We start from the raw sequence: 22127 nt of genomic DNA on the forward strand, positions 1-22127 counted from the left end.
GTCAATATCATCCCCACTGAAGCTTAGCATTTAACATCACAAGAGTAAGTACATTCTGGAGCTATATATCAAAACTAGTATCTTCTAGTCCAAAGGACTACCTCACATACCTTGATTTGCACTGTTCAAAGATGACAGCTAAAGTTGCAAAGTCATTAAATCCTCCAGCTTTAGCTGCCAATTCTCGATGCCGCTGTTCAGCTTCTTTCTGGTACTCTGGATCAACTAAAAGGAGAATTAAGAAGACAACTTAGTTCTACTTTACATTAAATGCCCACATTCACTTTTTTTTTCCAAAGTCATCAAAATCTGCCTCACCCTCTGGGGTATAATAAGATAAAATTATATTAGTTCTTCTTGCAAGGGGCGGGGGGGGGGGGTGTCTTAATTTTCTCCACAACTCCTTTTCTTCTTTTAAGGACACTTAGAGATTTTGCCAGAACAACGACATTACTTTTTTCAATCCATTTGCCTTTAAAATAGTATTTGGAATTTACTTCTTAAAATTAATATTTATTGTAGCTTAGTCGTAGAGCGCCTGCCTAGCACATTTAAGGCACTGGGTTCGATCCCCAGCACCACATAAAAATAAATAAATAAAATAAGGTATTGTGGCCACCTACAAAAAAAAAAAGTAACCCATGTTCATGGGTTACTAAAAAAATCCAAACTAATCCTCAAGGATAACCATGGTTAATTAGACAGTCCCTAAATTATGATCATTCAACTAATGATTTTTTCACTTTACAGTGGTAAAAAAAGCATTCTGCAGGAAATATACTTTGAATTTTGAATTTTAATCTTTTCCCAATATGTAGTACAATACTACTTCACAATGCTGGGCAGGTTAGGAGGCTTAGCTCCTAACCTGTCAGCCATGCAATCATGAGGGTAAACAAGAGACACTCTATTGTGTACTGTATTGCTAAGTTATGTTCAGTAGGTTAGGTGTATTGAGTGCATTTTCAATTTAGGATATTTTCAGCTTATAGAAACATAACCTATCATAATTTGAAGTGCATCTGTATTTAGTCTGTATCCTTCCAGATATTTTCAACACCTACAGAAATATATGTACATAGTGTTTTATTTTTACATAAATTAGACATATGTTCTGAAAATTCCTTTAACCATTTAATAACAGCTCCATGTCAGTACATATAGAATTATTATCAGAAATAACAATGTATAACAATCTAGTATTCCCCAGAAGAATGAGGAATATAACACAATTTACCCAGTCCCTATTTATCCAATTCCTAATTATAGGCAATTAAACGTGACCTCCAAATATGTAGAACTGACCTACTATGAACATTTTCTTTTCTAATTTTACACTGAAGTATAACAACATACCTACAGAAAAAAACACAGTCCACAGTGTACAGCTCAATAAATGTTCACAAACAAAACATACCAATGTATTCAACAGCCAGCTCAATGAACAGATGACCAGCCTCCCAGAAGACTCCTTTATGCTTGCCTTCTAACTACTCATTCTCTTCCATCAGGGCAATGATATCCTGACTTCAAACCCCACAGATGAGTTTTGCCTGTTTTTAACCTTTATATACATGGAATCATACAGTATGTACGTACATGTGTCTGATTTCTCTTCTTCAACATTATCTTTTTTACATTTATCTGTTATTGGCTTTGAAAATACTTCCCCTGATCCCATTCAGGTCTGACATGCTTTCTGACCAAGTCCTTCACTTACCCAGGCTAATACTTCAGAGTCCCATTCTTTTTTTTAAATATTTATTTTAATTGTACGTGTATACAACAAACTTTATTTTATTTTTATGTGGTGCTGAGGATCGAACCCAGAGCCTCACATGTGTTAGGCAAGAGCTTTACCACTGAGCCACAATCCCTGCCTCAAAGAATCCCATTCTTTTTAAAACTGCTTGGAATTCTTCTTTCATAATAACACATCATATACCAAATTCTTATTCCTTCAGTATATCTATCACAGCCAGATTTAGTACAGACCACTTATGTTACCTGATTCCAGGGACTAGCACTTACACAGAGTACAATGTAAATCTGCAAAGTAACAATTCCTGATCTTAATGGAAAAGCCATCTGATTAAAGAAAAACATTCATGAAGGTATAAAGTCTTGCTTCCATCCCAGGGTTTAAGTGGCTTCTAACGGTTACCAAGGTAACAACTGAAGGAATCAGCTAGAGACAAATGCAGGGAGAATATGATATATCTCAGATCACATTCATGTGTGTGACAGGAGTTTAGACTTTCCTATACCTACTCTGAACTTACTATGGGACATTAGCCAGTTTTAGTTTTAATTAAGTAGGTTGTTACTCGAGGAAGTTGTAGAGAAAAGGAACAAGAATATGTTTTGTCTGTTCCTTTACCTCTGAAAATAATGTTAAAATAAAGATATATATTATTAATAATGCCTTTTTCTTGGAGCCACTCACGTATACTGATTTTTAATCCAAAATATTTAATTTTAAGCACCACCATTCCCCATAAGATTGCACTAGATCCCTAATAAATTCCTCCGTGGCTCCCAATACTAGGAGACAAACCTAACAATAATGCTATGGGCTCATGGGACCCCAGAATTCTAATGTTTTCTGCTATAGAAATGTAAAGCCCCTAGGTTCAATCCTCAGCGCGCGCGCACACACACGCACACACGCGCGCACACACACACACACAGGAACGTAGAGTCCTAACTGCCTGGGTCCCCTGGGTTATAAAACCTCAGAGATGCTTCCAGTTTTGGTCCAATTCTTTCCTTCTTTGCTGAACCTAGAAATACACACTATAATAATTTACAGAGATGGGTCAACATCTCTTGTTAAGATGTAGCATAACTTTGTAATAAATTTTAGTGGATTACAATTTTAAACTCAGCCCATATTTTATTTTGTAAAGACTAATTCTATGGGGTCAGTGTGGGGTCTCTATTGTTTAGAGTGCCCACCTACTCAAACTTTTAAAAAAATGTAGCTATCACACTGCTTCACAGCTCTCCTTCCCACATTGCTTCCTTCTCTCTCTCTCCTCTTTCTCTCTCTCACTTTTTCTTTGTCTATCTATATTCCCCCATCCTACCACTGCCACTATTTTCAGAGATAAGGGAACAGACAAAACATATTCTTGTTCCTTTTCTCTACAACTTCCCTGAATAACAATCTACTTAATTAAAACTAAAACTGGCTAATGTCCCATAGTAAGTTCAGAGTAGGTATAGGAAAGTCTAAACCCCTGTCACACACATGGTTCCCACAATCTTAGCAAGCTTAATTAAACAATAGTTTAATTAAACAATGGTTTGATTATCCATCTTTACTTTCCCAGTATAACTGTCATTTTCTTCAGTTTATTAACTTTTCCAGATGAGATTCCACACTCAGCCTTACCTCATGCAAACACATATATGCCACTGGGCAAAAAGTATATGTAAGAAATTGAAGCAGCAAAACAAGGAAGGCTATGTCATCTGAACTTTCACCTTTGGGAAGATAATTCAATTCATTTCTGTACAGCAATCAATCAAAGAAGAAGAAAAAAAAAAAAAACAGAATGGGTGGCACATGCCTGTAATCCCAGTGCCTTGGGAGGCTGAGGCAGGAGGATCGAAAGTTCAAAGCCAGCCTCGGCAATTTAATGAGACCCTAAGCAACTTTGCAAGACCCTGTCTTAAAATAAAAAAAATAAATTAAAAAACAGGCTGGGGGTGTGGCTCAATAGTCAAGTGCCCGGGAGTTCAATCCTTGGTACCAAAACGAAACAAAACCCTTATTTTGGGGGTGCCAGGGATTGAACCCAGGGCCTCACACATGCCAGGCAAGAATCCTATCACTAAGCTACACCCCCCAGCCCCAGAAAACAAAACTCTTACATAGAAAGGGTTTCAATAATATCAGTCCTCAGACTTGTATCAGGGGAATAAGGCTATCTAGTGCCACATACACATGTTGTATTCTTTTGTTTCTAAAAATATCACATTTAAAACAGAAATTTACCAAAGCTATAATTTTGAGTTTGCCTCTATTTTAAGGCAATGCTATTGACCACCTAAAAAATTATTTAACAGCCCTCATTCTGTTGTCTGATATCTAAAGCAACAGCTGCACTAATGTCTAGACACTGTGTACAATTTACTACAGGAAGATGCTATCTATATTGAAAGAATCTTAAGTAAATGAAGTTTAAATTCTTTTGTCAATATTCAGATATAAGACTACTAGACAGTTTTGCCAATGATAAATACATAATAAACTAAATTAGGTGATCTACAATGACTAAGACCCAAGCCAGAAAGGACTGCTTAACCTATAAAGGTATATAGAGGTAGGCAGAAAGACAACAGATATTATGCATTTAACAAAATCTCAACAAATTACAAGCTTAAAAACTGAAGCTGCATCTTGCAGCAGCTAAAGTTCAGACAGTTCAGGTTTAAAAGCCAAGGTCATTTATGTATGTAGCAAGAATATCTAAGTAAAAGAAAGAAGCTAGTAGCAATTATTGGGTCTAGAAATCAAACCAGGAGTTGTGTTTGAGAAAGAGATGTACTTTTCTTTCTTTCTTTCTTTCTTTTTTTTTTAAATATTTTTTTTAGTTGTAGATGAACTGAGGATCAAACCCAGGGCTTCACGCATGCAAGGCAAGTGCTCTACCACTGAGCTACAACCCCAGCCCCAGAGACGTACTTTTTTCACTTAAAGCCTTTTGTAGTTTGAATTTTTAATTATATATACCTATCTGGGAATAGTACTATAAAGAGTTAGACAAAAAACTCCCAGAGAGATATCTATTAGACTAGGCAAAACTACCAATCATTCTAAGTCTCTGGAGGTTGATCAAAGGACTTAAAACAAATCTATGGAATTCAGTAAGTACAGGAAGAGTGATACCCAATTCCCCTACAGTTCTGTGAGTGGGGAAGCCATTCCAGAAGGCTTGGCGGTATAAAAGTGGCATCCTTTCTCTCATTTCAAGTTCCTCCTACTCTAGGGATGATTATGGAAAAACAGTTAAAGAAGAATGCAGATCACAATTCCCCCACAGCTCTGCACTGTAGAAGAGCTATTTCAGTGGATGCAGTAGCTATTCCAGGTTTGGCATTTTTAGTTTTAGTTTGTTTGCAGCCCATAAACATACAGAGATTGCTTCTGCATTAGTCAGCTTTTTGTTTCTGTGACCAAAAGACTTGACAAGAACAACTTAGAGAAGAGTTTATTTGGGGATCATGGGTTCAGAGGTTCAGTCCTTGGTCAGCCAACTCCATTGTTCTGGGCCTGAGATGAGATGTGGCAGAGCAAGCTGCTCAAGTCATAGCAGTCAGGAAGCAGAGAAAGAAAGCATGCCTGCACATATGCAAAGAGCCAGGAACAAGATATAACCACCAAAGGCATGCCCCCAGTGACTTATTTCCCCCAGCCATGCACCACCTGTCTACAGTTACCACCCAGCAGTCCATTCAAATTATTTTTTCTCAATAAATTGCTTTGTTTTTTTTGATATACCATTCAAATTATTAATCCATCAATGGATTTATACACCGATGTAGTTACAGCTTTTATAATCAATCTTTTTACCTCTAAACAATGTTACATTGGTAATCATATTTCTAACACATGAAGTTTTGGGGGAACACTTCATATCCAAAATATAAGAACTTCTCACTGTGTTTTGTACTAAGAAAGATGCAATAATGATAGCCACAGCAGAATTCCCACCAATCCCCAAGACCACACCTCTGCTCTACAGGAAAGATGTAAGTGGGGTCGCCAGGGAAAAGCAGACCCCCATTCACCTCTCCACAAGCTCCTGCTCTGTTAGCATGACAGACAAAGATGGGGACAAACATCAACAAAAACTGGTAATACCTTTCCCCTGCCAAGATGCCCATCTTTACTCGGATAAGACTATAAGCAATTCATATCCCAGGGCACTGTCAAGAACAAAAGGACACCAGGCACAATGGCGCAAGCCTATAGTCCAGCAATTTGGAAGGCTGAGGCAGGAGGATCACCAGTTGGAGGCTAGCCTCAGCAACTTGGTGAGATCCTAATTAACTTAACAAGAACCTGTCTCAAATAAAAAATTAAAAAAGAGTTGATATATAGCTCAGTGGTTAAGTATCCCTGGGTTTAATCCCTGATACACCCCCCAAAAAAAGCAATAGACCTATAGAGCTAGCTAATCAGTGAAGACTGGTAGGGTTGGTATAATACCAAGAGAAGCATACCAGCCAAACATTTAAAGAGAGATCATTGAAGAAAAGGGACACCTGCTAAAATCCTGTGTCCTGGAAGCCTAGGCACATGCCCAAAGCTGTATCTTCTGAGAAGTGAAGGGAGAGGGACCAACTGAGTCTCTGGTCCTTGGCTGAAAACAGGACAAATTCATAAACTCCCTCAACCATGAAAACAGTCTCAAAATTACACAACACAGACCTGATAATAAAGATGAAAACATCATAGGCTTAAGAGGCATAGGTACAACCTCTGATCAAACATCGACTACTATAGAAACCAAAACAAAACTTCATGATAGGGGCTCCAGAGTACAACTGAGCTAGTAGAAAAATATGTAAGTGAGCTGAGCATGGTAGCACATGCCTGTGATTCCAGCAACTAAGGAGGATGAGGCAGGAGGATCACAAGTTTGAGGCCAGCCTCAGCAACTTACTGAGGTCCTAAGCAAGCTTAGCAAGATCTTATCTCAAAATAAAAAATAAAAAGAGTTGGGTATGTAGCTCACTGCTTAAGTGCTTGCCTAGCATGCACGAAGCCCTGGGTTCAATAGCTAGCACCACACACAAAAAAAAAAAAAAAAAAAAAGAAAGAAAGAAAGAAAAAAAGGGCAAAGGTGTAGATCATGGCAAAATATTTCAACAGACACTTCACAAACACAGACACAAAAATGGCCAATTAACACATGAAAAAGTGCTCAACATTATTAGTCCTCGAAAATGAAAGTGAAAACCACAAAGAAATATAGAATGCATAAAATGAAAATGACTGACAATAACAAATGTTGAGGAAGATATGTAGTGCAAACTGCACACTCAAACACTGCTGGTCATATTTAAAATGGTGTAACTACTTTGGGGAAAGGCCTAGCAATATCTTAAACATATATCTATTCAACAGCAGAGCAATTTGTTTCCGAAGTATTTACTTTACCTAAGAGAAATAAAAATATCTCTACAGAAGACTCCAAGAATGTTCAAAAAAGCTTTACCCATAAATAGCTACAAGCAAGAAACAATTCAAATATAATCTATTTATGAAAAGTTTCAGAGGCAGCGAAACTAACCTGAAAAGAAGCTGACTGGGGGAAATGGGGTGAAATATGACTGCAAAGTAACATCAATGGAACTTTCTGGAGTGATATAAATGTTCTATATTTTGACAGAGGTATGAATTATAAAGGTGCAGCATCCATTTCACAAAATTCACTGAATTATTCATCTAAGATTTATGCATTTTACTATATGTAAATTTCACCTTTTCTAATGTAGACAATAAATGTAAAATCAGGTTTTATACAGGGGTGCCTCTACAATGATATAGCTAAGCAATTCTGAAACTTTTTGTATATTCTAGGGAAAATGAATAATTTGAATATGGACTCTGGATTAGATAACAGTATTGTATCAATTTTAAGATTCCTAATTTTGGCAAATGTACTATACTCAGAGATTACCCCTGTTCTTATTAAATATACAAGTAATATTTTGCATTAAGGGAGCACAATGTTTACAATTTATTCTTAAACTATTTAGAAAAAATGAAAAATGCACATATATTCATACACATACGCATATATATACATATATATACAGAAGAGAATAACAAAGCTAAGGGAAAAAATGTTAAAAATTGCTAAAACTATATAGAAGGTATAAAATAAATATAACCATTCTTGAAATGTTTCTGTTCAAATTTGAAATTATATTAAAATAAAATGTCACCAAAAAAAGAGAAACTATCTCAGCTACTCAAGGGGATGAGGCAGGAGGGCCACTTAAGCCCTGGAGTTTAAGACCAGCCTGGGCAACATATGAGATTAAAAAAGAGAGAAACTAACAGCAGGCTAATTTTATCTGTTTAAATTTTCCAACAAGGAAAAAAAATCTTGTTTATCTAGCCTTAATCAACAGCGTTGGATGTCCTGCATCTAACTCTGGATTTACAAATGAAAATGTGAAATCCAGAAAAGCTAGGTCAATAGTCAGATAATTAGATAGCAGTAGAGCTGGACAGAACCATGGACTCCTGACTCCAACTTCAATACTCTGCAGTAGTTTTTAGAGTATGTTTAGCTTTCATACTACTGAAAGAAAGAAAAACCAGTCAACATTATTTATTGTATGCAGTGTTTTAGTAAAAAAAAAAAAACTATTTTAATTGCTATGTTACTAGTATCAAAATTCTGCAATTCTTTCTTTTTGTAAAATGTATCAATTATTTAATTAGGTTCTTGGTAAGAAATTCAGTATACCAATATGTGAGGACAAATTCCATTCGGCAGAACAAAAATGTAGCCCTGGGGCTAAAAATATGAAACACTTCATAAATTTATGTGTCATCCTTACACAGGGGCCGTGTTAATCTTATTATTATTGTTCCAAAAATTCTGCAATTCTTATATGACTTGTAATCTATTTGTAGTGGGCAGCATACTGAGTAGAGGGGGATTTTTATTTGTTGGACAAACCATTATAATCATGGCAATGATAAACCAGTCTGGATCCAACACTCTCAACTATAAAGAGAAAAGGCCAGTGAGACAGCACACTTTATTGTGTTGGCTACACACCAGGAAGAATGTCTACTCAGAAACTGCTTAGGAAAAAATTACTCCACAGATGAAAACAAAGTTGACCATGTGTCAAATTAAGTTGTATCCCATTTGGACACACCAAGAAAGGAAGAAAACAAAAGTTTAAAGACATGGACATTTCAATACAATATTCTAAGAACATAAGAACTGAACTACCTATTCTTTTGATTCTTAAAAACAGAGTGAGATAGTGGCAAAGTGCTTTGCCTAACACATGTGGGGACTGGGTTCAATCCTTAGCACCGCATAAAAATAAACAAAGGCATGCTGTCCATCTACAAAATTTTTTTTTTAAAAAAGAGAGAGGGGCTGGGGTTGTGGCACAGCGGTAGAACACTTGCCTAGCATGTGTGAGGCACTGGATTCAGTTCTCAGCCTAGCATGTGTGAGTCATTGGGTTTAATTCTCAGCACCACATATAAATAAAATAAACATCCATCAACAACTAAAAAGTAAATAAATAAAGAGGGAGAGAAAACTTTATTACTAATGTACCATAAAAAGGGCAAAGGTTCACTGTATCTTCCTGTACCAGTGAAAGGAAATTAACTTTCAGCCAGGAACACTGTATATAACCTATGCCAAACAACTAAGTTAAAGGATAACAATATAAAAATTATTAGCTTCCTGTCTAAGAGCTAGGCATAAGATAAATCTTTAACCAATGCTCAATGAATTACTAGAGACCTAAATGAATGAAAAGATACTCCATGTATATGGATAGGAAAACTCAATACTGTCAAGATATTAATTCTTCCCAATGATCTTTTAGGTTCAACACAATGCCAGCAAATTATTTTGTGGATTTCAACAAACTGGTTCTAAAGTTTATATGGAAAGGGAAAAGATCCAGGATATCCAGAACAATGTTGAAAGTTAAGGACAGAGTTGGAGAGTTGACCCTACTCAACTTCAAAAGTTACTCTGAAATTCTAAAAATCAAGGCTGTGTTGTCTCGGTGGAAAAGACAAATAGATTAATGGAACAGAATACAGAGCCCAAAGACCCAGACAAACACAGTCAACTTTGGCAAAGGAACAAAGGCATTTCAATAAAGAAAGGACAGTATTTTGAACAAATGGTGCTAGAACAACAGGTCATTTCACTCCTGCAACAAAACATAAGAGAATATCTAGATGATCTTGGGTAAGGCAATAACCTTTTAGATACAATACCAAAGGCAAGATCCATGAAAGAAATAACTAATCAACTGGGCTGCATTAAAATTAAAAATTTCTCTTTCTAAAAAGCAATGTCAAGATAATGAAAAGAAAAATCATCGATGGGGACAAAATATTTACAAAAGATATATGTGTTAAAGAACTGTTGTTCAAAATATGCAAAGAACTCTTAAAACTCATGAATATGAAAAAAACCCATTTAAAAAGAGCTAAACAGATAACTCACCAAAGAAGCTATACAGAAGGCAAATAAGCATATGAAAAGATGCTTATTATCTTACATCATCAGAGAACTACAAATTCAAACAAAAATGAAGTACCATCACAAACCTATCAGAATAGCCAAAATCCAAAATACTAACAACTGCAAATACTGGCAAAGATATGAAGGAACAGGAACTCTCAGACTGATTGTTGGTGGGAATGCAAAATGGTATAGACAGGTAGTTTCTTTCTTTTTTTCCTTTTTCCTTTTTTTTTTTTTGATACAGGGATTGAACCCAAGGGAGTTTAATACTGAGCTACATCCCCAGCCCTTCTTTATATTTTATTTAGAGATAAGAGTCTTGCTAAGTTGCTTTAGGGCCTCACTAAATTGCTAAGGCCGGCTTTGAACTCACAATCCTCCTGCCTCAACCTCCCAAGCTGCTGGGATTTCAGGTGTGCACCACCACACCCAGTTGGTAGTTTTTTAAACAAATCTAAACATACTACTACCATATGATTCAACAAGGAGTTGAAAAGCTATCTATAAAAACCCCTGCATATTTATTACAGCTTCATTAATAATAGCCCAAGGATGAAAAAGCAACAAATATGCCCTTAATAGGTGAATGGATAAACACATTCCCCATATAGCAGAATTCCATTTTTGGTGATAAAAATGAAGCTAGCTAGATACAAAAAGACATGGACAATCTTGAATGCATATTACTAAATGAGAAAAGTCAACCTGGAAAGGTTACATGTTATATTTTTCTAAATAAATGACACTTTGGAAAAGGCAAAATTATGGGGACAATAAAGAGATCAATGCACGTATAACTAATTAGAACAAATTAAAACAAAACTAAATAATAAAAGAGCATTGATTGCCAGGGGATTGTGGGAAGGGATGTAGATACGAATTAGTGGAGCATGTTTAAGGCAGTAAAATGTTTCTTCATGATACTGAATGGTGGATACATGTTGTTATATATCTGTCAAAACCTACAGAATATATAACATAATAAGTGATCACTTTAGTTGATAATAATGTATCAATATTGGCTTATCAATTAAAACAAATGTACTACTCAAACAAAAGATGCTAATAATAGGGGATGTGTGCCTGTGAGAGCTTACAAGATTAATGTGATCCTTCTGTACTTTTTGCTCAATTTTCTATAAACTTCAAACTACACATAAAAGTCTATTAATTAAATTTTTTAAAAAAACTTATCAATACACTTCTTACCAGGTCTAATGAAGACATTTTCCACAGACAACATTGCTGCTATTGGAAGCAGTAGATCTTCACAATCTAGAGAAGCAGCCTTGATTACTGCACAAGTCAGATGTGGAGGGAGAGGAAATTCCACCATAGACAAACCCAATCTGGTCACATGGCCACTCCTTAATAGAAAGAAAATGTTATTAGGTCTTTCTACCTTGGGAGAAAACAAATGCAATGTTCACCATTCAGGATAAATCAGACATAATTTAGATTACATTAAATTACCCCCAGAAGTTCAAGGAAATAAAACACGGTGGTCATTGATAAGAAGAACAAAAAGATATAAATACTCTGCTGTCAAAAGCCTTAATACATTCCAAAAAAACTAAACAACAAGGCAGAAGACAGTAGTATAATAGATACAAATACACACAGAGAATATCCTTGAAAAACTGAGAGTGATAATTATCAAACCTTCCTCTAATACACAATCATGAGAACAAAGACTTGGCTTTCTTATCATTTTCATGAACTCATTATATAATATTTAGCACTGAAATGAAACTCAGAAATTACTTATTAAATAGTAACAATATTAAATAAAACTACTTTATACCACAGTGTTTCAATCAGAATTACAATAAAGAGGGGCTGGGGTTGTGGCTCAGTGGTAGAGCACGTGCCTAGCATGTGTGAGGCACTGGGTTAGATTCTCAGCACCGCATAGCAATAAGTAAAATAAAGGTTCATTCACAACTAAAAAATATATTTTAAAAAAAGAACTGCAATAAAGACAAATTGAGGACAAATTCTGATTTCAAGTAAAACAATCTATTCAAATGAAACAATTTCCTACTGATGAAGATATCTAGAACCTTTTTTAAAAGGCTCAACACCTGTTCTTTTGACTTTTTTTTTTTTTTTTGTTACCTGTCAATAGCATCACACTGGTAAAGTTGCTTAAGAGCTTCCAAAATGAGTCTCTCATTAGGCGGATCCAAATAGGGAAACCTGTATGTTTAAATGAGATACGAAATGGGAGACCATTCCCTGAATATGGTAGGATTTTATACAGACTTAATGGAAAGGTTTTACTTCTATTTTTCAAATCTTCCTCTCATTTAAAAAAAAAAAAAAAAAAATTCTATAACCATCGTCAGCATTCAGCAAAAGAGGAAATAATTTTTTCTGAGTCACATTCTTCTCATTCACAATGTACTTCCCTTTGATCCTCCTTGGCTGGAACACTCACATCATCCTCTCTACATCTCAATCCTGCCTCATTCTTCACAACAAATAGCAAGTCTATTCTCTTCTGTAGTCCATACATTTTTTTTTTTAACTGAAGTTTTATAAAGTGGAAGCTGGTGCAGTGGCACACACCTTAATCCCAGGTACTCAGAAGACTAAGGCAGGAATTCAACAATCACAGCCTGCAGATAACAAGACCTTGTCTCAAAAAAAAAAAGAAAGAAAAAAGAAAAGGAAAGGAAACAAGAAACAAAAAGAGGGAGGAGGAAAGTCTTTTATTTTCACCTCTAGCATTTCTTACTAGTATAAAAATATTCTATAGTATAGTAGAATCCAGTTTTTAAGACAAGTGGAAAAATAACTCAGTTCAGATGATATTAAGTAATTAAAATTGATTAATCCTAGCCAGGTGCGGTGGTGCACACCTGTAATCCCAGTGGCTTGGGAGGCTGAGGCAGAAGGATTGCAAGTTCAAAGTAGACTCAGCAAAAGCGAGGTGCAAGTGAAACTCTGTCTCTAAATAAAATACAAAATAGGGCTAGGGATGTGGCTCAGTTGCCAAGTGCCCCTAAGTTCAGTCCCCAGTACCTCCCCACACCCCCAAATTGATTAATCCTAATTATTTAAATCCTATTTTTTCTTACATAGTATTGTTTGTTATATGCTGCTCTGCTATCCTTTGTGAATATGCTAAAAATCAATGTCAAGCTCAATAGACTGCTGTTTCCAGAATCTGCCCTTCTTCCTAAATTTAAAAAAAAAAAAAAAATCAAGACATTATTATTTTTAAATCTGGCCTCACCTAAAAGCTTTTCGTTGGATCATTTGGATTTCTTCATGATTCTTTCCTTCTTTCTCATTGGTATTATTTGATTAGTTAAATTTTATTTATTACATGGTTTCCTCTTTCTAGGAATTACATTCTCATTTAGAAAATCTCTAGTCTTATAACTGAAATATTTTTAAGATGGCTTCCTAAACGTATACAATACACAGTTGGATGCACTAGTAATCACTCTCCTTATTATAAATTTAAAGAATGTATGGTCATCTTCTCTCAAGGTTCCTGACACTTCCATTCTCAGACAATTGAGACTAAAACGAAGAACAAGATAGAATTTTCCTTCATTACTTCCTCTATCATATGAAGTATCAAGCCTCTACAATATTCTATCCTATTCTAATATATCACATAGCTAAACATTTGACTAATTTGACAGTTGTTCTATCCTTTACTTCACATGTCTGAACCTTGTTTGCCCAACATAACATTAGTGTAAACAAAAAAACCATACTAGAGTATTATTACTTTGTCTTTTGTGATATATAATACAATGAAGAAGCTACAAAAAACATTTTCTGGCCAGTGCAGTGGCTCACACCTACAATCTCAGTAACTCAAGAGGCTGGAGTAGGAGCACAAGTTCAAGGCCAGCCCCAGCAACTAAGTGAGAACTTGTCTCAAATAAAAATTAAAAAGGGCTGGGGATATAGCTCAGTTGGTAGAGTTCTTGCCTCACACGAACAAAGCCCTGGATTCAATCCCCAGAATCATGCACACACACAAAAAGGCTGGAGATATAGCTCAGTGGTAAAGTGCCACTGGGTCAATCCTCAGGAAAAAAACAAACAAACAAACACAACCACCACAACAAAACCTTTATGACTAGAATTAGAGATATTACTTGCCTTTCACCACAAATGAACAGTGGTGGTCACTAAATGAACTAAATAATAAACATCAGCACAAAAATTCCCTATTAAGGTTAAAACATGAGCAAGCACACATATTCCAATAAAGCAACACAAGCATCTACTATAGCATAAATCAGAAATATTAAAATTTCACAAATTTTGAAGCCAAGTAGTAGTATTAACACCATTTACTTCTGGGTTTGTATAACCTTATATGTCAATAGTTTTTAAGGTGATAAGAGTATTCACTACTAGTGGCAATGGTTTCAAAATATTGTGAATCTACTAAAACCAAGTTAAACTGTACACTTTAAAATGGTTAAAATAGTGAATTTAATGTTAAATGAATTAACACTTTTGGGTTTAGCTAAAAAACAACCAATGTGAAAACCAATCTTGCAAATAGCTAACCTTCAATTCTCAGGGATGTCAAATACTGAAAAACAATAATTGAGGAATAACCTGGCTTCATCCTAACAAATTTCTCTTTTTTGCAAGATGCCTACATACCTTATGACATCATGTATGGCAAGGCACTTTAAGGTCAGAACTACAGATGTCAAACTAGTTCTTTTAATCTCAGGGATCACATGGTCAGGCATACACTGGTTCCAAAAATCTTTACTATAGATCCGAAAGCATTTTCCTGAGGAAGTCCTGCCAGCTCGGCCGCTTCGCTGTAATGCCTCACTCCTACAAATGGAAAAAAAAAAAGAATGTCCCCAATCTTTTGTTGGTTTCCCAAGTCATTTACTTCCTTATCCCCAACCAACTAGAAATTATATTATCAACTATTATGGAAACAAAAAGGATATTACTTTGTACTTACTTTGAAATTGGAACCACCTCCAGGATGTCCAACCCTAATCTGGGGTTGTGATTTAACTGCTTCACAAAGCCACCATCAACGACATATCTGAGGAGAATGAAAGCAAATCAAGTTTCTGGAAAGTCAGGAAGACTTGTCATTTTTAACCACTTTGTTTTCTTCTTTTTTACCAAATTTACTACTACACACTACTTTTAATGTTAAGTATAAAACTAAAGTCAAGAAATTGGAACTCTCATACCCTGCTGGTAGGAATGTAAATGATTCTGCCAATGTGAAAAACGGTTTGGCGGTTCTTCAAAAAGTTAAACAGGATTACTGTGTGACCCAGCAATTCTATTCCTAAGAATATACCCAAAAGAACTGAAACAAGTACTGAAATATTTATAGATGAATATTCAATACCAGCACTATTAACGATAGTCAAAAGGTAAAAACCACCTAATGACTAAAAGATGAATGAATGAAGAAATTGGGGCATATACACAATTAAACATCATTTGATCATCAAAAGAAAGGAAATAGTGATACATGTTACAATATGGATGAAGCTCCAAAACATGCTGTTAAAGAAACCAGACACAAAAGGTATAATTCCATTTGTATGAAAAATTCAGAATGGGAAATAAAAACAAAAAGTAGTCTGGTGGTTGCTAGGGGCTTGGGTAGCAAAAGGAATATGAAATACCTGCTTAATGCATATGGAGTTTTATTTGGGGGTAATAAAATTTTTTGAAACCAGACAGAGGTAGTGGTTACACAATACTGGAAATGTACTAAATACCACTTAATTGTTCACTTTTAAATTAATTTAATTTGCCTCAATAAAATTATATAAACTTCAGAGTCAGCCCTAGGCAATTCTAGCAGGTTCAAAATCCCAAATAAAATTTTAAGCCCATTAAATAGAGAACAATTCGGGTAAAGAACTAAGAACAGTAGTAAGTCTATCATTCACTAAGGCAACATTCTGAAACATGCCATTTAATGGCTTTTGCCTGTGCTGGAAACAGAAAATTATAGAGGTCAATATACTCTAGAGATCTGTTCCCCTAACTCCTTAATGAAAAAAAAAAATTTAAAGTGAAGGAGAAAAGCAAAGGAAATTAGACTTCCTTCTCAAATCTGGGTGATCATTTTATCCAGAAGAGATATATAGGATCCTTGGGATTCTAGGCCAACCTTCCTGTGGCAGTCAGACTTAGCTAAAATATGAATACCCAAAAGAAATATGGTTCAATAGTCTGAAAGAATTGAACATCAGCTATCAGTCCAGCCTTTAAACCTCTGCTAACTACACTAAAAAATTTGAGGCATTATTGATTACATCCAAAAACAACAAGGAACCTGCATCGTAGTTCAATTTCATAAGAAAGTAACAAATGAGAGACAATACCTCCAGTTAAACCTTAGATGAACAAAGTTACTCTACCAAGTGAAGCTGAAAGGTAAAGGGAATATCACATCATCTAAGATATATGCTAGTAATGACAATGTAGAAAAATAGGGTCAGCCAGAACCCATGAACCCAAGATAATCTTAAATTTGGGGAGAGAAAGCTTCAAAGTTGCCCAGTTTTTAGAAAAAGATATAGTATGCACCTCTTACTTCATTTCCTGTTCAAAACAATCAATAATCCCCAAAACAAAAGATGAATACAAGTGAAGAGCATTAGAAAATAGGTAAGAAGGGAATTAGTGGAGAAAACAGGGAAAAAAACACAGTAATGCTTTGTGATTAGTTACGGCTTTCTTTAAGAAAACTTTAAAAAGTTGTACCTGATTCCATCTATTGTTAAAGATGTTGCAGAAATATTGGTGGAAATGACACATTTTCTAATTCCAGGTGGAGGTGGCAAAAATATTCTCCTCTGTTGATCTAAAATAGATATAAACAGAAAATACTAATTTATACCATGTATTTGTCAAACTCATCTACATCAATGATAGTCACATATCAGGAGTTATTGTTCCAAGGAGAACACAAGCAAAACTATTGGGATATGAAAAGAAATTCTTAGCATTTGTATTTATATTTTGCACAGGATCCTTTTAAACATTTATTTGTTCTTATCATTATACATATTAGTATAGTAGTATATGCATATATTTTATAAAGGATGCTTTTTAAATGCTTAACATTTGATTTCCAGAAAATTAATAGTCAAGAAAATCTCAAAAAAATGAAGTAAAACACTATTTCCAAATAAAATCTTACTAAGATCAGGTGTTCGCGGTAGATAAAACTGATCAAAGACGAACTATTACAAGGGAGAAAAGGAACAGCACATATGAGCATGGTTTAAAAATTATGCAACTTGGGCTGGGGCTGGGGCTCAGTGGCACAGTGCTTGTCTAGCATGGGTGAGGCACTGGATTCAATCTTTACCACTGCATACAAAAATAAGCAAATAAAATAAAGGCATACTGTCCATCTAAAACTAAAAAAAATAAAAAAATAAAATAAAATAAATGAAACTAGGCTAACCACCAATTTTATACATGAGATAATTAAAGCCCACAGAGGCCAATTGGCTGGCCCAAGATTTGTATACATAGACAAATTTAAAACAAGTCACATATTTCTACTCCTCCTTATCATTCCAAAATTAATTTCTCAAATAAAAAAGTACTAGAAAGGTGACATTTTAAAAGATATGTGGAGGGGCATGCTAGTGCATGTCTATAGTTCTAGTTATTCAGAGGCTAAGGCAGGTTCTTTTGAGCCCAAGAATTCAAGGTCAGTCTGGGTAACATAATGAGACCCTGTCTCAAAAAAAAAAAAAAAAAAAAAAGGCCATAGTTTTATATAAATCCAAACATAAACCCCCCAAAACCTATTTCAGATTTGGATAATCTGGTAAAAAGACTAAGTGTTAAAATGATTACATATTTCTTATATTTAGGTAGCTTATTTCTTCTAAAATGGTTCAGATAACACACCTTTTTGTAGTTCAAATTATATATTTATACATTCATTATCTATTTACAACATTGTAGTTACATGAGAGGACTTTCTTTTATGTAAGGTATAGCCTCTGTCCCTTGATCAATGCCTGGCTTTATATTAAGTAATGAATAAATAGTTGTTAAATGAACTGACAGACTGAAAATACATTTCATAAATAAAATACTAAGATCATTCTACCTTTAAAATTCCACCTTGTACTAAAATTTTACGTAAATTATAAATGTCCTTTCTAAACACATTTATCCATAATCAAGTTTTTCAACCAACTTTTTTTTTTAAAAAACTGGGATTAACCCAGGGACAGGACCAATAAAAACACCAGCTGTCCCCTTTTTGCCCTGCCTGCACAGCCCCCACCACTATTTTTTTTTTTTTTTTTTTTTTTGAGAAAAAGTCTCACTAAGTTACTTAGGGCCTCATTAAGTTGCTGAAGCTGGCTTCAAACTTGTGATCCTCCTGCCTCAGTCTCCTGAGTGGCTGAGGTTATAGGTATATGCCACCACACCCGGCATGATCAGCCTATTTCTTTAAAAAAAAAAAAAGTCCCGAATTTGTTATAGGCTTGATTCAAGCAAAATTCCTGATTCATTTACCATTTTATTCAACATAATCAAATAAAATTCTGAAAATGCTGTTTGATAAGACTTAACATTTGTTTACTATTTTACATTTCACCTGTACACTTTACTACCATATCCAGTTACAAACACATACCAGTTTTTCTTTGTTTATAAAGGATTGGAAAATGTTACATATATTTCTAACATGAGTTCTCAGGAAGGACAGAGGGAACTGATTATTTTCATTAAGATACAGCAATTCTCTGATTACTTCCATTTCCTGATTTTCCTATGAAAGATTCTGACACACTTTACCCCACCTATCCCAATACTTGATAAGGTACCAGGATGTTATTAGTAAGGAGGGAAAAAAACTGGCACAGAGGCAGAAAGACATTTCAAAGTCTACCAAGAAATTAAGGTATTAAGGAAAGACCATTCAACACACTTCATGAAGTAATGTTCTTAAGAAAGATGTAGATGACTTATACTAAGGGCAACTGAACTGTCTTTATTGAATTTCTTGTCCCAGATACCCTCTAAAAAGAGCCCAAAGCAGAAACATATTTATGTAGTTGTATGTGTATATGTGAATAAATGGAATATAATGCAGTAAACAAAAATTTTCAATCAAAAAGGGAAAAAAAGATGATTCTGTTGCAGAACACAGAGATACAACACTGCTTGGCTCAAACTCTGCCCTACCGCAAAAAGTCATGTGGATGAGTCAAAAATGCCTTGAGGATTCTAATAGCACTGAAAATCAAGCTTGTATCACAGAGGAAGGCTTGACACAAGTCACCTGGAAAAGACAGAAGGAAACTAAAAAATAGGAAAGAGAGACAATCCAATATAAGAATAATTGGTGTCCTTGAAATAGGAAAATCAACAAATGGAGATATAAGCTACATTCAAAGATAAAACACAGGAGAATTTCCTTGAAACAAAGATTTGAATCTGCATATCAAAAAAGCCAAGAACTGTTGTTCATCATGTTTGCGGTGGTTGATACTTACACAAGTACATATACATTGCCAAAAATTAATGAACTGTATACTTAAAACAATCATTTTACTGTATGTAAATTATAGCTCAATAAAGTTGGTTTTTAAAAATAGCCGTATCAAATTCTAGGATACTTTAATATATAACACTCACACCAAAAAAAAAAAAAAATCCTAATTAAAACTACTGAACTTTGAAGATAAAAACAGAAACTTTTAGGCAATCAGACAGAAAAAACAAATCACTTACAAGGAGGGGGAAAAAAATCAGGCTGGCCTCAGACTTCTCCGCAGCAACATTCAATGCCAGAAGACAACTGGACAACGTCTATCAAGTTCTAAGGAAAAGAAAGTGTGACCCAAGAACATAAAACCCAGCCAAGATGTAGTTTTAAGTATAAAGGCAAAAGCCAAACAGTTTCAAACATAAAAGAAATTAAAATAAACAAACAAAAAGTACAAGAGCCCTCTGTTTAAAAAATATATATATAACAAAATCTAGCCAACCTAAATTTAACAAAAATAGTAAGTGAAGACTGTTAGTGAACACTAAATACATTTGATAATATAAAACTCACTAAAAAAGTCAGAAGGGGAAGATATAGAAGAGTCAAAATGATTATGACCTCATCTTTCAAATTAGGAAGTCAACAGGTAAGATCTATAATCAAATATAATTTATAAAGAAGATAGTAACTTCAACTTCTTAATATTTTTAATCAAAACAATCTTTATAAAATATGCTAATATGGTAAAGATTTACTTGAAGTCTACTGTAAGTAAATTCAAGTAAAAGTAAACACCTTTATAAAAAGCAACCAGTACTATGATCTCACTTAAAAGATATTTCTATCAATTTATCTGCCTATTTATACACACACACACACACACACACACCCCTGCCTAAACAATGTTTTTCCTACATTAGTTATTCCTGGATGGAATAATATGAGGCGTGTCAGGAGCCATCCATGGGTTGCATGTGGGTCACCGAACATGGAAGCATAGTGGACAGAGATATCTGGTGTCTGGGAATGACCAGTGGACATTTTCTCTGGTCAACTGCCCAGGGACAATGTGAATCTCTATCATGCTCTGCCGTGGCCACACAGCACTTGAGATAAGTGTGACCTGCCAAGATGTCAATTAATTTCTGACTGTAAGACATCAGGAAGCAAGATTCCACCCTTGAAACCTTATCTCTGCCTTTGAAATACACCTTAAATAAACCACCGGAGCCATCTTTTCTTTGTCTAGTTCTAGAACCCATGTGGACTCGATCTATTCACCTATTGTAAATATATTTCTGAGTATTTGTGTTTTGTTAGTCACTAATTATTTGAGATTTTAAGTTTTAGGGTGACTTAGATTCCCCGGGGCAGGAAGAACCCCCCAATAAGAGGCTGGCCATCAACCTCTGATAGAAGCAATTTCTTTACTTTTATCTTTATGATTCTGTATACTCCTTTAATTGTTTGTAATGAAATTGTACCACTTTTTCCTCAACTAATTTTCTTGAAGAAAATTGGAGTAAATATGCTAATACTAATAGGGTGTTAATTCTACAGAGTGGGAAATTCATTTGGCACTGTTCTACATTTTAAATTTCTGCAAAGATAAAACAAAATAGCAAATTAAACATAATCCCAGGGCTGGGGCTGTCATTCAGCAGTAGAGCGCTTGCCTAGCATGTGTGAGGTGCTAGGTTCGATCCTTGGCACCAATAAAATAAGTAAATAAATAAAAGTATTGTGTCCATCTCCAGCTTAAAAAAAAACAAAGCATAATCCCGTGTGTTTGTTAAAAATATGAAACTAAACAATAAAAATATTTAAATATGTAATGAAAAAGCTCAGGGCAATGAACTCGAAAATGTTAATAGTGATAATCAATTATGTTGGTGGGATCTGGATGATTTTAGTTATTTTCCTTACTTTATTAATTTCATAAAAATAATTATGAATTAAAAATTTCTTTATAAGACAAAACAAAACTTTCCTAATCCTTTTTATCCCACATATTTCTCCTTTCCTTTTCTTCATGAATTTTGGAAATATAAGTACAGCATATCACCCTCTACTAAATAAACAACCACTTATCAAATGCAGATTTACCACGTGATCCCAGGAACATCACTTAGTCTCTGTCTGTAAAATAAAGAAGTGTGATTATGCAAAAACATATGTGGGTATATGTGCATTTTTCTAGGGGTTTAGCTGTGATTTTCACAACCTTTTTAAAGGAATCTGAGATACCTCACACCCAACTCTTTAAGAAAGGGTAAGAAGTACAAAATTAGACAGTTACTTTTAGTGCTAAAATTATGTAGCTACACGAAAATATTTGTCATTTATAAGACAACTTA

The 22127-nt window shown here is 34.7% G+C and overlaps 1 protein-coding gene and 1 pseudogene across 2 annotated transcripts in view; both read right to left on the reverse strand.

Annotated features, from left to right (window-relative positions):
- Dhx40 (DEAH-box helicase 40) overlaps positions 1-22127 on the reverse strand; it is a 45277-nt gene that overhangs the window by 9374 nt on the left and 13776 nt on the right. For both annotated transcript variants that reach the window (XM_046423232.2, XM_046423234.2), the window contains exons 8-13: positions 17007-17106; positions 15229-15315; positions 14910-15092; positions 12384-12464; positions 11475-11632; positions 111-225 (exon numbers count right to left, since the gene is read on the reverse strand). In XM_046423232.2, the coding sequence (XP_046279188.1) occupies positions 111-225; positions 11475-11632; positions 12384-12464; positions 14910-15092; positions 15229-15315; positions 17007-17106 (724 nt within the window). The remainder of the gene's footprint in view (positions 1-110; positions 226-11474; positions 11633-12383; positions 12465-14909; positions 15093-15228; positions 15316-17006; positions 17107-22127) is intronic.
- LOC124078464 (U6 spliceosomal RNA) lies at positions 8549-8648 on the reverse strand (annotated as a pseudogene).

This window comes from Marmota monax, unplaced genomic scaffold (assembly GCF_021218885.2).
Source record: "Marmota monax isolate L192 unplaced genomic scaffold, Marmota_monax_Labrador192_F-V1.1 WCK01_AAM20220418_F8-fsc00171, whole genome shotgun sequence".
Lineage (NCBI taxonomy): Eukaryota > Metazoa > Chordata > Mammalia > Rodentia > Sciuridae > Marmota > Marmota monax.